The sequence below is a fragment of the Eufriesea mexicana genome, unplaced genomic scaffold (assembly GCF_001483705.2).
Source record: "Eufriesea mexicana isolate 0111107269 unplaced genomic scaffold, ASM148370v2 scaffold437, whole genome shotgun sequence".
NCBI classification, from domain to species: domain Eukaryota; kingdom Metazoa; phylum Arthropoda; class Insecta; order Hymenoptera; family Apidae; genus Eufriesea; species Eufriesea mexicana.
The window spans coordinates 259,858-277,981 of record NW_016908585.1 but is presented as its reverse complement, the minus strand read 5'-3'; the positions used below and the strand labels follow the sequence as shown (position 1 = coordinate 277,981).

The 18,124-nt window shown below is 41.6% G+C and overlaps 1 protein-coding gene across 1 annotated transcript in view; it reads left to right on the top strand.

Moving 5' to 3' along the window:
- Positions 1-18,124, top strand: part of LOC108545401 (protein groucho-1) — a 102,578-nt gene that overhangs the window by 75,311 nt on the left and 9,143 nt on the right. The window contains 2 exon segments of the mRNA XM_017896981.1: positions 8,659-8,802; positions 12,786-13,330. Of these exon segments, the coding sequence (XP_017752470.1) occupies positions 8,659-8,802; positions 12,786-13,330 (689 nt within the window).

Genomic DNA, 18,124 nt, shown 5'->3' with positions numbered 1-18,124 from the left:
GTGGGGGATCGGATCCCCAATCCAGGCCTGAGTCTACGCGTCACGTGATCAGAAGTGGAGTGACGTCACGATGTAGACTCGATATCCCGTCGGTGTTCACTCGTCGCGAGACGAATCCCCGTAACAGGACGAGAATTCGTCGTTAACGGGATCTCTCGTTGTTCCGCGAACCACTTTCGTTCCCCGTTTTCTTCCTCGCTTTTTTCCCCTCGCCTGTTGTCACGCCGTATTTAAGCTTTCCTGCGTTGCTTTTAACGAGTAATTTACGGGAGGTTTGACGCGCGTACAGCGGCGCAGAAATCACGCGCGATAACGCCGTCGTTTCGAACGAAATTATTAATGGACGTCGAAGTGGGGCGGCGACGTGGCGGCTCTTTGTTGGGATTTTCGAGCGTCAGAGATACACGACGGGGGCCGGGGGGTGAGGGTTCGCAGCCGAACGGAAGCGGAAGGGCGCGAGGCGCGGTTTATTTTTCACGTGTCGTAATTAAGGTTTACTACGCAAATGAAATTATGTCAGCGTCGCTGTTTTATCGCGGATGAAACAATAATATGCGACGAGATTTACGGGCCCATATTTTCCACCCGCCCTCCCCACTCCTCCCCGCCAGGCTGGTAAATATTTCTCCGCTGAAACGCAGACAAATCATTTATCGAAATGTCGAGTTAACAATCGGATTATCCGTCGGGACTTCTACGTACGATCTATCGGCATAAATAAATAAATATGCGAACGGATGGGCATTTTTTACCGCTTATCCGTTCCCGCGCGCTGTTTCCGTCTGAAATTTCGAAAGGATTTAATGACGTAGATAAATAAATCCAATTGAAACGAATTGAACCGAACGAACGGCAAAAATCGTATCTGTATTTTCGCCGATTAAAATTGCTTCAACATCCGCGCGTCTCTGCTGCCGGATTTATGGCGCGCAATGGCGGCCGTGCATTGGCGGCGGAACAAGGAGTCCCACGGTCCTTCCGTCACCGGAAAACGCGACAGATTCGTGGAACTTTTCGAACCGGGGCCCGAAAAACGGATCGTCCTCGCGCTTAATGGCACTTTGGCGACCCGGCGTTCTTTTATTTGCCTTTCGCCTGTTAACAGACTCGCGTTAATAATCGCTAGTGTATGTTTTTTGCGTTTACAGAGAACTGTTGACTCACGGTGGGTAATCGAATGTGTGGATACGTGTGGCGAGCCACCGATACGTCTGCGCTCGCCAATTTTTTCGTATTATACGATTTTCGTGTTTTGTCATAGGAGTTAGGGTTAGGCTAGGTTAATTTCGTTCAAAATTATTTCGTCTAAAATAATTTTCGGCGAGAATTCATAGCGTTTGAAGAAAAATAAATTTGGAAGTTAAATTATAGTAGATAATGCTCGGATTTCTACGCGTGAAAAATTTAGAATTCTTCCTTTCTCATTCCAACGACAATCATAAATTCGAACTCGACGGAAATAATTTCCCGATTTTTCCTGTGTAGATAATAACGGTTAAAGTGCTGCGATTTCATCGCGCTTTTATCTAGATAAGAGTGAACGTTTTACCAAAAGTGACCATACGTTACTGGTAACATTAAAAATCTGCATCTAAAATCGTACAAATTCTTTTACCAAATCCAGTATCGATTTTATTTCGCCGAGGATAAGATAATAATCGATAAATTAGAATTTTTTGGTGGTATTTAATTATACTTATTTATTACAAGTAATGGCTGTTAGAATTTTTTCGTTTCGTTGCTATTGGAGCAACAATTGCTCCCCACTTTCACATTCCCTTTTATCTCGATAAACGTGGTTCGATTAAATTTTCCTTGACAATTGTATCTCTCGAGGTGGTGAGTTAGGTTTGATAATGAAAGATAGCAGAAAACGATAAGAAAATTCAGTCATCGTTAATGATTCATTGTTTGGAAAAAATTTACCTACCACGTAGTTCCTCTCGCAATCGACCTGTGCAACCTTCCCGTTCGTGACGCGTTCGATCAGGCTGTTATACGTAATTTACATCTAATTACCGAACATTTGCACAAATGGGTCAGACATGTTGGATAACTGTGAAAGTTTTCTTTTACAATCGTTTCGTTTAACGACACCTTAAGGTGCTTATTTCGCTTCTCTTTATCGCGGCTATTATGTTCACAGTGTTCCTAGTGTTTCGACGTATTTCAACGGCGCAATGGCGTCACGTGATTTTCGAAAAACGACCCACGAATAGAACGCGATTTTCTAACGATCGAAATATCGAAATATTAAGGTTTGGGGATAAAAATTGCGAGATTCGAGTTAGGTTAGTACGTTTGCGCTACAAATTACAATTGCCAACTCTATTCCCAACACACGATCCAAAAGGGAAGAACAGTCACATCGACATACCTTCATCTAACCTCAAAATTTGTTTCACTGTTCACAATTATTTCTAACACAGGATATCTGTCGGTATTTAAAAGAAAGATGGGGAAAGAAATAACGAAAAGCGATTACCCCTCTAACCAGGGATGACGAATTAACTCGTCATAGCGAAACGCCTCTACAGCACGCAAGAGTGGTAAACTCGTCACGGAATTTTGAACCTAGCACGCACAAACCTAAACCCGATACCACGCCCGTTCCTTTATTATCGTCGTAAGATCTCATGCTCACAACTATCATGCTATACCAAGAAAAACCAATTAAGCTTTTCCTAGGGCCCATTTTGAATAAAAATTTCGCCACTCGCTTTAGATGGGGTCAGCGAGCAAAATATTAAAAATGGCGTGAGGGTCCTAGATCTGTAACAGCTCGGCCATAGTAACGCGTTTATTCAGCCCATTGGTTGTTTTCGTCGAACGCATATATGTAGGGATATGTTCTGATTGGCAATATACGGAATAAAAGGATGTTGTTTAATTCCAATATATATTTCATTTACGAGCTAAGGGACCTAAAAGTAAAGTTACAAGTTAAATGATTAAACTAAATACGCTATGCACACTCGCACTCTTCGAACTATCACCGACTGGACTCTCTTTCAAACTTCTCGTATACTCTGACCAACAGGACTGTCCCCGGACAGCCCTTGCACCCTCATTTAAACCTTGCACACTGTCTTCTTTCATACTCAAGCTTTCTTCCTCGATCACGCATTTCCCATAGCCTCGCTCTCGAGGTGGGCCACGTACCCTAATCATTCAGGCGCCTTTCGCTCTTCACTTGCATTCCATACAGTCATAAATATCCCGTTCATCCGATTCTTGCACGCGGTCATTCGTCCTTCCACGCGCACTTCAGACATCCTCTAAACATTCAATCCTAACCCTAGATTACTGTCTATTGCCCGTCGCCAGTTAGACTGACCCAAGGGTTCCTTCGCACTGACTCTCAAGCTACTATTCCTACATATACTCGTTCCTCGGCCAAACTGATGGCTTCCACAAAACGCATATACGTGGCTCTTGTCCGCAAAGGGTTAAATCCCTTGCATTATCCTGTTCCCGCGAGACGCGCGCGTGGCGCCACCCTCCGCCATCTTGGTATCGCGACTTCGCGACGAAATGGTGCGTGCTTCGGAACCCATACCCGACGTGTCACTGTGGAAACGAATTAATCATAATTAGGGATTATTGTGTCATCAGCTAGATAGGCCTAAGGGTTCCTTCGCACTGACTCTCAATCTACTATTCCAACATACATATATGTAACATGTATTAGTAACGTATATATTAATTTCAATAGCGAATTCGAAATATAGCTAGTACAGACGTTAGGCGCAGCAGAAAATGGTGGCGGAGTGCGGTCAGTCGCGCCATCGCGAAAAGTGGCGAAGTATGGTACTAGTTCGCCGTCACGAAACGGTTAACTCTTTGCACTCGAGAGGCGATTCTCAGTCGCCATTTAATCAGATTCTAACGATCATTATTAATTAATATCTCGAATTTAAAATTGCTTAACGATACGTAGAATATCACCGATTTTATGGCAGAAAGTCTTCGAATTACTATATTTCTCTAACGAAAACATCGCTGAGTGCAAAGGGTTAATCCTTATCCATGGAATTTTTATTTGAATACAAATATCGGCCTAAATTTAATATCAACTATTCTACAGCGCCAATACGAAATAAAATGGCGACTAAACACCCACCAGGACCTTTCCATTTTTAAATTTTTAAAATTGAAAATTTCGCATTCAATTTTTCTTCCGATATATTTTATACCTTCCTTTACCGGTTATTTGACCCTTCACGGTAGGTCTAGCGGTAACACCGATAGGTCGACGGTTTATACTGTAAAACAGGCGAGTCGGTGAAAAAAATAAACACCGGAGGTGCGCGCTGAAGAGAAATTTGCCCGGGTGGTGCCGGGAACCCGGAAACGCAAGGGAGCGGAACGCGGGATACGGAAGGCAAAGAGCAGCGCGAGTAGGCTCTTTTCTTAGTAACCGCGGTTAGGTATTTTTCGAGCCGGCCTCTTTTTCCGGCCGCCACTTTATACCACTCGGCGCGTTCGTCGAAAACATAATTGCGCGTACAGTGGGTGCTCGTGAGCGAAGTACGCCGAACCACTCGTTGTACCCTTCACGCGCACGGAAAGTTACACGCGTGTAATGTAGCTGTAATACACGCGCAGTAGGCTGGAGAGGGGCGCGGAGGGGCTGCGGGACGGGGTCACGTCGCGAGTACTCGTACGTCGAGTACGTTGTACGTGCGTTAAGCTTCGTACACGCTGCGTTGCGACGCGTATACGCGTCGCGTGTTCGCGATGCTGGGACGCAGATACGGAACTCGGGTGTTAGGAATAGCTGCGAGCAGAGAAAAGAGAGTCCCAGGGAGTGAGAGTGAAGGAAATTTCGCGAGATTGGGGAAGGTTAGCGCGATGAGAGTTAGGGTGTTGTTGGCACGACTGTTCTTCCTTTTTGGGTCGTGTGTTGGGAGTAGCTGCGAGAGATAGGGGACGTTTTGCGAGGTTGGATGAGAATGAGGGAGGTTGATGCAATAGATCTATCTCTGGTTTTTGGGCCTTGGTTTTGGGTATTAAGAATAGCTGAGAAAATTTAGGAGTCAGGGTGAAGACAATTTTGTGATGAAAGGGTGGGGGTAGGCTGTTGCGATAGGTCTATGGGGGGCCCAACCCCCCATGGAGTTTTTATTTAGGAGTCAGGGTGAAGACAATTTTGTGATGAAAGGGTGGGGGTAGGCTGTTGCGATAGGTCTGTGGGGGGCCCAACCCCCCATGGAGTTTTTGTTTTGATTATTAAGTCTTCGTTGTTTGGGTGGGTCTTTGGTATTTTGAATTGCTGAGAAGAAGGGAAATTTAGGAGTCAGAGTGAAGACAATTTTGTGATGAAAGGGTGGGGGTAGGCTGTTGCGATAGGTCTATGGGGGTCCCAACCCCCCATGGAGTTTTTGTTTTGATTATTAAGTCTTCGTTGTTTGGGTGGGTCTTTGGTATTTTGAATTGCTGAGAAGAAGGGAAATTTAGGAGTCAGAGTGATGACAATTTTGTGATGAAAGGGTGGGGGTAGGTTGTTGCGAGAGGTCTATGGGGGTCCCACCCCCCATGGGGTTCCAATTGTTTTGATTATTAAGTCTTCGTTGTTTGGGTGGGTCTTTGGTATTTTGAATTGCTGAGAAGAATGGAAATTTAGGGGTCAGAGTGAAGACAATTTTGTGATGAAAGGGTGGGGGTAGGTTGTTGCGAGAGGTCTGTGGGGGTCCCACCCCCCATGGGGTTCCACTTTTGATTATTAAAGTCATCGTTGTTTCAGTGGGTCTTGTCTCTTATGGTTCCTACTGATGGGTATTGAGATTAGCCGAGAAGAATGAAAATTTAGGAGTTAGAGCGAAGACAATTTTGTGACGAGAAGATGAGGTTATGTCGATGTGATTGCTCTTCTGTAAAAATTGGCAATTGTCAGTTTCTCTTGTGTTCTGATACATTAATAATCAAATACACATAGACACGAATTAGTCTCTCAACTAAGACTTAGAAAAATATCGTGCGTTATAAAAATATTAACAGCCACAAAAATACAATACCAATTCCCACAAAATTACGTCATTAACTTACACAGAATCACGATAACATTACCAACCTGAGCAAAAATTCCACAATTTCCCCAAAGTAACAATAACAACCCCAATCAAATCTCGCAGAAATTTTCCCGAAACTTGAAACTGTCCCAAAAAACAAAAACCCGTCGCGTTCAGGGATAAGGCCCAGCCACTGGAAACTTAGCAAGACCCAGAAAAGGAATCTGTCCCGAGAACCCGAGACAATGTATTTTACAACGCGCGGCATTAAACGTACGAAAGTAATCCCCCAGGAATACTAGTCCCGATCGTATCGACCTTAACAGGCGAGGTCCGTCGGGCCCACGATGCACCCTGCAACGAGGCCGCGGAAACTTGGCTCGCACGTAGCCGTAGGGAAGGCAGGAAGGCAGGGTCCTCGCCCGTAGAAAATGCAAGTAACGACCTTCTTCTTGCGAACGGTCCCGAACCAGACCCAGCCGACACCCGCGCGGCGGGGTCCGTGGAGCGGATGGAGAGGGTGCCGGGCGAAGAACGGCGGCGGGAGGGGGAAGGAGAGTCGGGCCGAGTGAAAAGGGAGAAAAAAGGGAGAAAAATAATGGAAAGAGCAGAGCAGCCATAAAGAAGGGAGGGGAAGGGGGAGATAGCAGCGTGTATTATAGGTTCGCCGAGCCTGTAATCATCGCGGGACCGCGAAACGCCCATCGACGCCCTCTCATTCTGCCTCTCGCCATTCTATTTTCCTCTCTCCTTATTCGACCCATCCTCGGGCAGTTTTCTCTGCTCCCTCGTCCTTCGTCCACGCTCCACAGCCTGGGTCTGTCTGTCTTGCTCTCTCCTGGGCCGTGCCGACTCTATAATCATTATCAACCTCTTCCCAAAGCGTCTTCTTTCATTTTTCTTCCCTTTTATTTTTATTTTTCGACTCTCTTTTTCTTCGGCCTTTTATCCTTCCCTTTCTCGACCTCCTTCTACTCGGTATCGGGGTTCCGTTTGCTTCCCTCTGCTTCTTTTTCGCTCTTCCAGGCCGCAGCTATTCCTGCGGTAGTGCTTTCACCGAAAAGGTGCATCGTTGCCTCGGCCAGGTTTGCTTTCGGTTTTCTTCCACTTTGTTACGACGTGGGCGGAGGTTAGGGTGTGAGGTGGGTGTACGATTTTGTCGCAGGGTGAAGCAAGCTGGAACTGTGTTTCGTGAAATACGGTTGGTATCGACGGTTGCAGACAGGATTTGACGATGTTCGAGCCGGTTTACAAATGTTGATGAATTTAATGAAAATAATAAAACTGACACGTGTGTTAAGAGTGACTGCGGAAACAGGAGCGATTAGAACAAAAACGACAACGTGCACAGTAGACCCGCAAAACCTAAATGGCTCCCAAATTAAATTTATTATAGTATCTCATTATTAGTACCTCACGACTAGTTCGGTCCTAACATAGAAATATTATAAATATATTACATTTTATAATCGATGTCAGTTTCAAAACCATATTTAGAAAAATGTTCCGTTCACGCGTCGGACTCGTGATATTCATCTTTGACCCAATATCTTCATCACGAGCCGCACTCGTGATATTCATGTTTGACCGAAAATCTTCATCACGCGTCCGACTCGTGATATTCATGTTCGACCCAATATCTTCGACACGTGTCAGACTCGTGATATTCATGTTCGACCCAATATCTTCGTCACGTGTCAGACTCGTCAAAATACGAGAAGGGGTTAACGTGTTAGCTATCAAAAAACTTGAAAGATATTGGTGTCCATTTCTATCCACGACGATCCCCAGGGCCATTCGTGGTTTCGGCTAAAAATTGATGTATTATCACGCGATATGTCATTACATCGTCAGTCCATAATAATAGTTATCACGGTGTGTGCCATTTTTGGTCAAAAGCGAATACCGAAAGAATCCCCGAAAAAGATTTTGCCCCCCCCCCCGGCGAAATCGCGGGAACGGCGCGGAAGTCGCGACGGGGACCGATGATTAAATCATATCGCGCGCATGAAAATCACGGAAAACCCGTGTGCCGCGATTCCGTCTGACGGATATAGAGATTTTATTCGGCGTAACGCGATCCGACCCCCGAAATCTACGCATGGAAACTCCGCCGGTGGGCGGCTGTCACGGATGGAAAGTCGAAATCGATTATCGCGAACGGTCGCGTGACAATTGATAATAACCGTCGACGCGGGTAATTACGGTTTTGTCACGTTGATCGAACCGCAGGAAACACGTGGATAATCCGTTGTTCCAGTCTATGCCGGTTGTCTGTTATTTAACCAGGGATTAACGGCTGCGTAAACGTATACTTCTGCCCGGCTAGAAAATCCCCGTCCCTCCTGTCTCCGCTGGTTAAGTAGCTGCGTCCCTGCGAACAAATCGATCCTGTAATCGGAATAAATCGAGAACCTGTTGGGGAATGATCGCATCTCGTGACGAAAATTTTTATTTTGCACTTGGTCTTTTTTAATTTTCTTTTATTTTATTTATTTTGTTTATTTTGTTTTTTAGCGTTGTTTTTTGGAGGCAGTTTATGCAGGTAGTTAGACACGTAGATAGGATCGGAAGTGGAGTATATCGGATCTAGCGCGTTGCTTGCAGATGAGCATATGCGAGAACCATAATTTTCGTCGTGTTACAGAGGAGCTCGATATCGCCCGGTGATAAATACAGTCGTCCACGAACACCGCAGGAGACGCATCATTCCCATCATTCTCAGAATCACCATGACCATCCCATGCACATCAAGAAGATGAAGAAGGAGCAGGATAAGGACATCGGTCATGTAAGTGTTTGCATTTTGTTATGGTTTTCGAAAGTTTCGCGATTCTTCGTGACATCGTGTTTTAAATTTTCCGTTTGATTTCGAGGAGAATTGGATTTTCAAGGGAAATTTGGGAGCCGTGATAATGTATAGGAGTAGCGTCTATTATTAAATCGGTGCAGAGATTTTGCGAATTTTCGTGAGTGTTAAATCGGTGCAGAAATTTCGTGATTATTTTTTTCCTTTTTCCTTTTTGGCATTTCGCTTTGAGGAGAATAGGATATCGAAGGGAAATTATAGGGTTCTGTTAATACGTTGGATAGACGACCAATTTGGCGAAATTTTCGCGACTATTATATCGGTGCAGAGATTTTGCGAATTTTCGCGAATTTGAAATCGTTGCAGAGATTTTGTGAATTTTCGCGAATGTTAAATCGGTAAAAAGATTTTGCGAATCATCGCTAGTATTATTAAATCGATGCAGAGATTTTGCAAATTTTCGCGAATTTGAAATCGTTGCAGAGATTTTGTGAATTTTCGCGAATGTTAAATCGGTGCAAAAATTTTGCGAATCATCGCTAGTATTATTAAATCGATGCAGAGATTTTGCGAATTTTCGTGAGTGCTAAATCGGTACAGAGATTTTGCGAATTTTCGCGAATTTGAAATCGTTGCAGAGATTTTGTGAATTTTCGCGAATGTTAAATCGGTGCAAAAATTTTGCGAATCATCGCTAGTATTATTAAATCGATGCGGAGATTTTGCGAATTTTCGTGAGTGCTAAATCGGTACAGAGATTTTGCGAATTTTCGCGAGTTTGAAATCGTTGCAGAGATTTTGTGAATTTTTGCGAATGTTAAATCGGTAAAAAGATTTTGCGAATCATCGCTAGTATTATTAAATCGGTGCAGAGATTTTGCGAATTTTCGTGAGTGTTAAATCGGTGCAGAAATTTCGCGATTATTTTTTTCCTTTTTCCTCTTTGGCATTTGATTTTGAGGAGAATATGATATCGAAAGGAAATTATAGGGTTATGTTAATACGTAGGATAGAAGACTAAATATTTGGCTAAATTTTCGCGAATATTAAATCGATGCAGAAATTTCGCAATTATTTTTTTCTTTCTTTTTTGTATTTGATTTTAAAAAGACTAGAATTTCGAAGGGAAATTTAGGAAGTCGTGACAATACGTAGGAGTAACATCTAAATATTTGGCAAAATTTTCGCGATTGTTAAATCGGTGCAGAATATTCGGGTGCAGAAATTTCGCGATTATTTTTTCTCTTTTTCTTTTTGGTATTTGATTCCGAGAAAAATAGGGTATCGAAGGGAAATTATAGGGTGTTGACAATGCGTAGGATATACGACTAAATATTTTGCGAAATGTACGCAAATATTAAATCGATAGAAAAATTTCGCAATTATTTTTTTTTGCTTTCTCTCTTTTGTATTTGATTTCGAGAAAAATAGGATTTCGAGGAGAAATTTAGGGAATCGTGACAATACGTAGAAGACGCGACCCTCCAATAATTAAACGTACTATAACTCAAAAATTCGCGATAAATAAAAATTCCAAATCTACGGTAATTTTTCCAAATTTCGTATCCGCCATTACGATTCGTCGAACATGCACTCTGGATTCGTCCTATCCAAACGATCTCTTAGTCTAGGAATCGATCGGTAACTCGGACAACAAGAGTGTCCGATAATTAAACACACTCTAATTAAAAAATTCGCAATAAATTAACCAAATTTGCAATAGGCACTACCCATTCGAAATCTACGATAATTTTTCCAAATTTCGTATCCGCCATTACGATTCGTCAAACGTCAAATAATTAAATACACCATAATTAAAAAATTCGCAATAAACATAAAAATTTGCAATAGACACTACTCATTCGAAATCTACGATAATTTTTCCAAATTTCGTATCCGCCATTACGATTCGTCAAACGTCCAATAATTAAACACACCATAATTAAAAAATTCGCAATAAACGTAAAAATTTGCAATAGACACTACCCATTCGAAATCTACGATAATTTTTCCAAATTTCGTATCCGCCATTACGATTCGTCGAACATGCACTCTGGATTCGTCCTATCCAAACGATCTCTTAGTCTAGGAATCGATGGGTGACAGACAATATCGGCATCAGGTTTAATCCCGATGCTAATAGGACACGAAGGAAACGTTGAACCGTGATTGAGACTTCAAACAAGATAAGACTCGCCAATATGTAACTTAGATACAAAGCGTGTGTGCGGGCTGAGACACGCCACAGAGCGAACAGCAAACCTCGCCTCGTCGTCAAGATGGCGAAGAACCCGCGCGTTTCGTCGACTTCCTAACAGACGTCGATAATTCAGACGTCAGAAATTATACTTAAACGACTTCCAGAAACTTGCAAATCACGTTTCGAGAACTTCCCAAGAGTACGTCACCGGTTTAACACTAGGTTTGCGCACCTTTCTGTATACTTATCTTCACGGACACGCGTCAATTCGACGTGCAAACGAAATCAGAAATTATTCTAGGATATTAATTTACAAATAAAACTGCGAGATATATACAGGGTGTTCTATGTAACATTCGTCACGATTTTTCAATCTACTTACGATAATTTGACGAAGATCGTGGTATTTTAGATCGAGCTGTAATACTGTTAACTCAATAATACAAAGTGCTATTTAAAACAAAATTTTTTTTTTCGAAAAGGGGACCAGGTTTTTGAAAATTTTTCAATGCATTGTAGAGCTAACTAAAAGTCGATCAACTTTTGTTGAAAACATTTTTCTGTCAGATTATCGCAAGTATTTGAAAAATCGTGACGAATATTACATAGAACACCCTGTATTTGTATAAAATTTAGGGTATTTATGGGGATTATTTTTATTTGGAATGTATAAACAATTTCTGCAATATTTCTTGTGAACACCTTCGAAACGTCACCACCAGAGTGACGATTTAAATTTTGAAATTGTCGGTAATAATCAGTATCGGCAATATCGGTATCAACAATATCGGTATCGTTGCTATATCAGTATCGGCATTTCGATAATAACCGATTTCGGTATTGTATTATTTTTCGTATAATTTTATTGGCATAATACCGGTATTTATTTCGGTATTTCGTATAATACAAGTATCGGTGCAATACCGATATCAGTATTACATCGTTTTTCGTATAGCCTTATCGGTGTAATACCGGTATTTCCCTTGGTATTTGACATAAGACAGGTATCGGTGCAATACTACTAACGCTATTCTGCATAACACAGATATTGGTGCAATACAGGGATCGGTATTTCGTATAATACAGATATCGATGAATACTAGTATCGTTGCAATACAGGGGTCGGTATTTTGTATAACACAGATATCGGTGGAATACTGGTATCGTTGCAATACCGGTATCGTTGCAATACAGGGATCGGTATTCTGTATAACACAGATATCGGTGGAATACTGGTATCGTTGCAGTACCGGTATCGTTTCAATACCGGTATCGTTGCAATACAGGGATCGGTATTCTGTATAACACAGATATCATTGCAATACCGGTATCGTTGCAATACAGGGATCGGTATTCTGTATAACACAGATATCGGTGGAATACTGGTATCGTTGCAATACCGGTATCGTTGCAATACAGGGATCGGTATTTCCTCTAATACAGGTATAGTTGCAATACAATAACCGGTACTTCGACAACAACCGATTTCGTATTGTGGGGGTATATGTTGGGGTATTCCATACAGCTTTATCGGTTTCATACCGATATTTCCCTTGGTATTTCGCAAAACACAGGTATCGGTGCAATACCGATATCGTCGCAAAATAAATATCGGTATTTCGACATCTGACATAGCACTGCCTGTACAAAATCGGTACGAAAGTGTATGAGGGACTTAAGTCCCTGATACAAGGCACCGAATCCCGACCCATCTCCGGATCGTGACAAATTCGAAACTAACCTATCTCGTACCCCGTCTGTCCAGAGTGACGGCGAGAAGAGCGACCAGGACCTGGTGGTGGACGATGCCAGCGAGGGACCAACGAGCCCGGTAGTAAACGGCACGACGTCGCCGCGGGAGAACGGGCTGGACAAGGTGGCGCCGATCGGCGCCGGCGTGCAGACGAAGAAAGACGTACCGCCGCATTCGCCGCGAAGCGGGACCAGCAGCAACGCCAGCACGCCGTCCGCGAAAAAGATGGAGGAGCGGGAGAAGCCCACGACCCCGATCTCAAAGCCGCTCACGCCGACCTCGGGGTCCGCGATCGGCGGCGGCCTCAAGCCCTCGGGATCGGCCAAGCTGCTCCAGGGACCGCCGCCTCCCGGTGTGCCCAGCGCTTATCCGCCCCACTACGCGCCCGGCCCACCGCCGCACCATCTGGCACCAGCTGGCCAGCATCCTCACGTAGACATGATGGGTTATAACGGCTACGTGGCGCCCAGAGCACCACCTTCGCTGCAGCAGCTATACGATCCCCACGTGGCCATGAGGGCCCCCATGGGATCCGTTGGAGTTCCCGGAGGCAAACCGTAAGTACCTACTCACGTACAATGCAAATTTCTAGGGAAATTTCATTCCGATATATGGCAGGTTGCGAATAATTCTTTTGTAGAGGAAGGCTGTCGCGAGTAATTTTTCGGGGGCGTGGAGGGTGGGCGGTGCGAATAATTTTATTTTGAAATAGGGGATCGCGAATAATTTCTTTCGGAAAAAATAGATAGCGAATAATTTTTTTTTTTTTTTTTTAAGAAAAAGGACGGAGAATAATTTTCTTCGGGAAATAGGGTTCGCGAATAATTTTATTTCGCAAATGGGAGATCGCGAATAATTCTTTTCGGAAAAAGGAGGTCGCGATTAATTTTTCTTTTTTTTAAGAAAAGGGATGGAGAATAATTTTCTTCGGAAAATAGGGTTCGCGAATAATTTCCTTCGAAAAATAGGGTTCGCGAATAATTTCCTTTGGAAAGTAGGGTTCGCGAATAATTTCCTTCGAAAAGTAGGGTTCGCGAATAATTTTATTTCGCAAATGAGAGATCGCGAATAATTCTTTTCGGAAAAAGGAGGTCGCGAATAATTTTTTTTTAAGTAAAAGGGTAGAGAATAATTTCCTGTGGAAAATCGGGTTCGCGAATAATTTCCTTTGGAAAGTAGGGTTCGCGAATAATTTTATTTCGCAAATGAGAGATCGCGAATAATTCTTTTCGGAAAAAGGAGGTCGCGAATAATTTTTTTTTAAGTAAAAGGGTAGAGAATAATTTCCTGTGGAAAATCGGGTTCGCGAATAATTTCCTTTGGAAAGTAGGGTTCGCGAATAATTTTATTTCGCAAATGAGAGATCGCGAATAATTCTTTTCGGAAAAAGGAGGTCGCGAATAATTTTTTTTTAAGTAAAAGGGTAGAGAATAATTTCCTGTGGAAAATCGGGTTCGCGAATAATTTCCTTTGGAAAGTAGGGTTCGCGAATAATTTTATTTCGCAAATGAGAGATCGCGAATAATTCTTTTCGGAAAAAGGAGGTCGCGAATAATTTTTTTTTAAGTAAAAGGGTAGAGAATAATTTCCTGTGGAAAATCGGGTTCGCGAATAATTTCCTTTGGAAAGTAGGGTTCGCGAATAATTTTATTTCGCAAATGAGAGATCGCGAATAATTCTTTTCGGAAAAAGGAGGTCGCGAATAATTTTTTTTTAAGTAAAAGGGTAGAGAATAATTTCCTGTGGAAAATCGGGTTCGCGAATAATTTCCTTTGGAAAGTAGGGTTCGCGAATAATTTTATTTCGCAAATGAGAGATCGCGAATAATTCTTTTCGGAAAAAGGAGGTCGCGAATAATTTTTTTTTAAGTAAAAGGGTAGAGAATAATTTCCTGTGGAAAATCGGGTTCGCGAATAATTTCCTTTGGAAAGTAGGGTTCGCGAATAATTTTATTTCGCAAATGAGAGATCGCGAATAATTCTTTTCGGAAAAAGGAGGTCGCGAATAATTTTTTTTTAAGTAAAAGGGTAGAGAATAATTTCCTGTGGAAAATCGGGTTCGCGAATAATTTCCTTTGGAAAGTAGGGTTCGCGAATAATTTTATTTCGCAAATGAGAGATCGCGAATAATTCTTTTCGGAAAAAGGAGGTCGCGAATAATTTTTTTTTAAGTAAAAGGGTAGAGAATAATTTCCTGTGGAAAATCGGGTTCGCGAATAATTTCCTTTGGAAAGTAGGGTTCGCGAATAATTTTATTTCGCAAATGAGAGATCGCGAATAATTCTTTTCGGAAAAAGGAGGTCGCGAATAATTTTTTTTTAAGTAAAAGGGTAGAGAATAATTTCCTGTGGAAAATCGGGTTCGCGAATAATTTCCTTTGGAAAGTAGGGTTCGCGAATAATTTTATTTCGCAAATGAGAGATCGCGAATAATTCTTTTCGGAAAAAGGAGGTCGCGAATAATTTTTTTTTAAGTAAAAGGGTAGAGAATAATTTCCTGTGGAAAATCGGGTTCGCGAATAATTTCCTTTGGAAAGTAGGGTTCGCGAATAATTTTATTTCGCAAATGAGAGATCGCGAATAATTCTTTTCGGAAAAAGGAGGTCGCGAATAATTTTTTTTTAAGTAAAAGGGTAGAGAATAATTTCCTGTGGAAAATCGGGTTCGCGAATAATTTCCTTTGGAAAGTAGGGTTCGCGAATAATTTTATTTCGCAAATGAGAGATCGCGAATAATTCTTTTCGGAAAAAGGAGGTCGCGAATAATTTTTTTTTAAGTAAAAGGGTAGAGAATAATTTCCTGTGGAAAATCGGGTTCGCGAATAATTTCCTTTGGAAAGTAGGGTTCGCGAATAATTTTATTTCGCAAATGAGAGATCGCGAATAATTCTTTTCGGAAAAAGGAGGTCGCGAATAATTTTTTTTTAAGTAAAAGGGTAGAGAATAATTTCCTGTGGAAAATCGGGTTCGCGAATAATTTCCTTTGGAAAGTAGGGTTCGCGAATAATTTTATTTCGCAAATGAGAGATCGCGAATAATTCTTTTCGGAAAAAGGAGGTCGCGAATAATTTTTTTTTAAGTAAAAGGGTAGAGAATAATTTCCTGTGGAAAATCGGGTTCGCGAATAATTTCCTTTGGAAAGTAGGGTTCGCGAATAATTTTATTTCGCAAATGAGAGATCGCGAATAATTCTTTTCGGAAAAAGGAGGTCGCGAATAATTTTTTTTTAAGTAAAAGGGTAGAGAATAATTTCCTGTGGAAAATCGGGTTCGCGAATAATTTCCTTTGGAAAGTAGGGTTCGCGAATAATTTTATTTCGCAAATGAGAGATCGCGAATAATTCTTTTCGGAAAAAGGAGGTCGCGAATAATTTTTTTTTAAGTAAAAGGGTAGAGAATAATTTCCTGTGGAAAATCGGGTTCGCGAATAATTTCCTTCGAAAAGTAGGGTTCGCGAATAATTTTATTTCGCAAATGAGAGATCGCGAATAATTCTTTTCGGAAAAAGGAGGTCGCGAATAATTTTTTTTTAAGTAAAAGGGTAGAGAATAATTTCCTGTGGAAAATCGGGTTCGCGAATAATTTCCTTCGGAAAATAGGGTTCGCGAATAATTTCCTTCGGAAAATAGGGTTCGCGAATATTTTCCTTCGGAAAATAGGGTTCGCGAATAATTTCCTTCGGAAAATAGGGTTCGCGAATAATTTCCTTCGAAAACTAGGGTTCGCGAATAATTTCCTTCGGAAAATATGGTTCGCGAATAATTTTATTTCGCAAATGGGAGATTGCGAATAATTCTTTTCGGAAAAAGGAGGTCGCGAATAATTTATTTCATAAAAAAAGGGATGGAGAATAATTTCCTTTGCAAAATAGGATTCGTGAATAATTTTATTTCGGGGATAGAGGATCGCGAATAATTAATTTCGAAAATAGCGGATCACGAATAATTTCTTTCGGCAAAAGGCCGTCGCGAATAATTTTTTCCGAGAATGGGAGACTGCGAACAATTTTCTTTGGAAGAAAGTAGCATGCAAAAACTTATTCCGAAACTAAAAATCGCAATAATTTTCCTTCGGTATAACAAAATCGCAATAATTTTCCTTCGGTATGACGAAATCTCAATAATTTTCCTTCGATATAACAAAATCGCAATAATTTTCCTTCAGTGTAACAAAATCGCAATAATTTTCCTTCGGAACAACAAAATCGCAATAATTTTCCTTCGGTATGACGAAATCTCAATAATTTTCCTTCGATATAACAAAATCGCAATAATTTTCCTTCAGTGTAACAAAATCGCAATAATTTTCCATCGGAACAACAAAATCGCAATAATTTTTCTTCGGAACAATAAAATCGCAATAACTCTTCCGCGGAATAAATCGCAAAAATTTCCTTTTCATAAAAACGAGGAAATGGCAAAAATTTTTCGCCAGAATGGGGATCTCGAATAAACCCGCAATCGTCACGCAAGGTGTGTAAACATAGGCCAAACCAAACTTGTTCTCATGAAATCCTCTCTATCGAAACGATAAGAAAAGCCAGAAAACTTTTGTCGGGTTTACCTTGTTAACACTGCGAGATGCTATCCGATAAATCCGAAGCCTAACGAGTTTTCGGAAACTGCTGGAATCTAGAGTGGATGAAGGCTGAAAGTGACACGGAGCTTGTTTGCTTTCGCACAGATTACCAACGACGGTCTCGCGATAAGAATAATCGATTACACGTTCTTAAGTGTTTAATCGGGGATATTAGGGGAAGATATTTGGCACGATCACCGGTTGTAACGATAACGATCGCACGGTGTGATACATTGTTCGAAATCGTGCGCGGGACATGGAAGTTTCCAAGGCTCTCACTGTGGGATTTTTCGCCCCGACGGATGCCTGTTCCTTCTTATTAAGCTCCCAAGTTGTTATCAATGGGAATACGTGTCGCGTTAATTAAGATCTTGATCGATAGGGGCGCTGATGCAAGGAATTATGAGAAGATAGGATGTAATCGTTGTGTAATGGCGTCTCTGTCGAGATGGTCACTCGTGTCTTATTTCATTCCGACGTAATAAATTTTTACGAATATCTCTCCCGGTGAGTTGCGAAAAATTTAGGAATTATATAAGGAAAGATAGTTGTTCAGGAAATAATATAGCAACGTGGTCGAGATAGGAATCGAACACTCGTGTCATAGAATTCGGTCGTGTTTCGAAATCGTGTGATATTTACGAATTTTAGAAAATCGAGGAAGAAAATATAGGAAATTAGAATATTCACGAATGTAGAAAGTAATAACGAAGAATATTTCTACGGGGTGTCCATTTTATCCGCACTCGGTGAAACATTTTAAAAACAGTGAAAAAT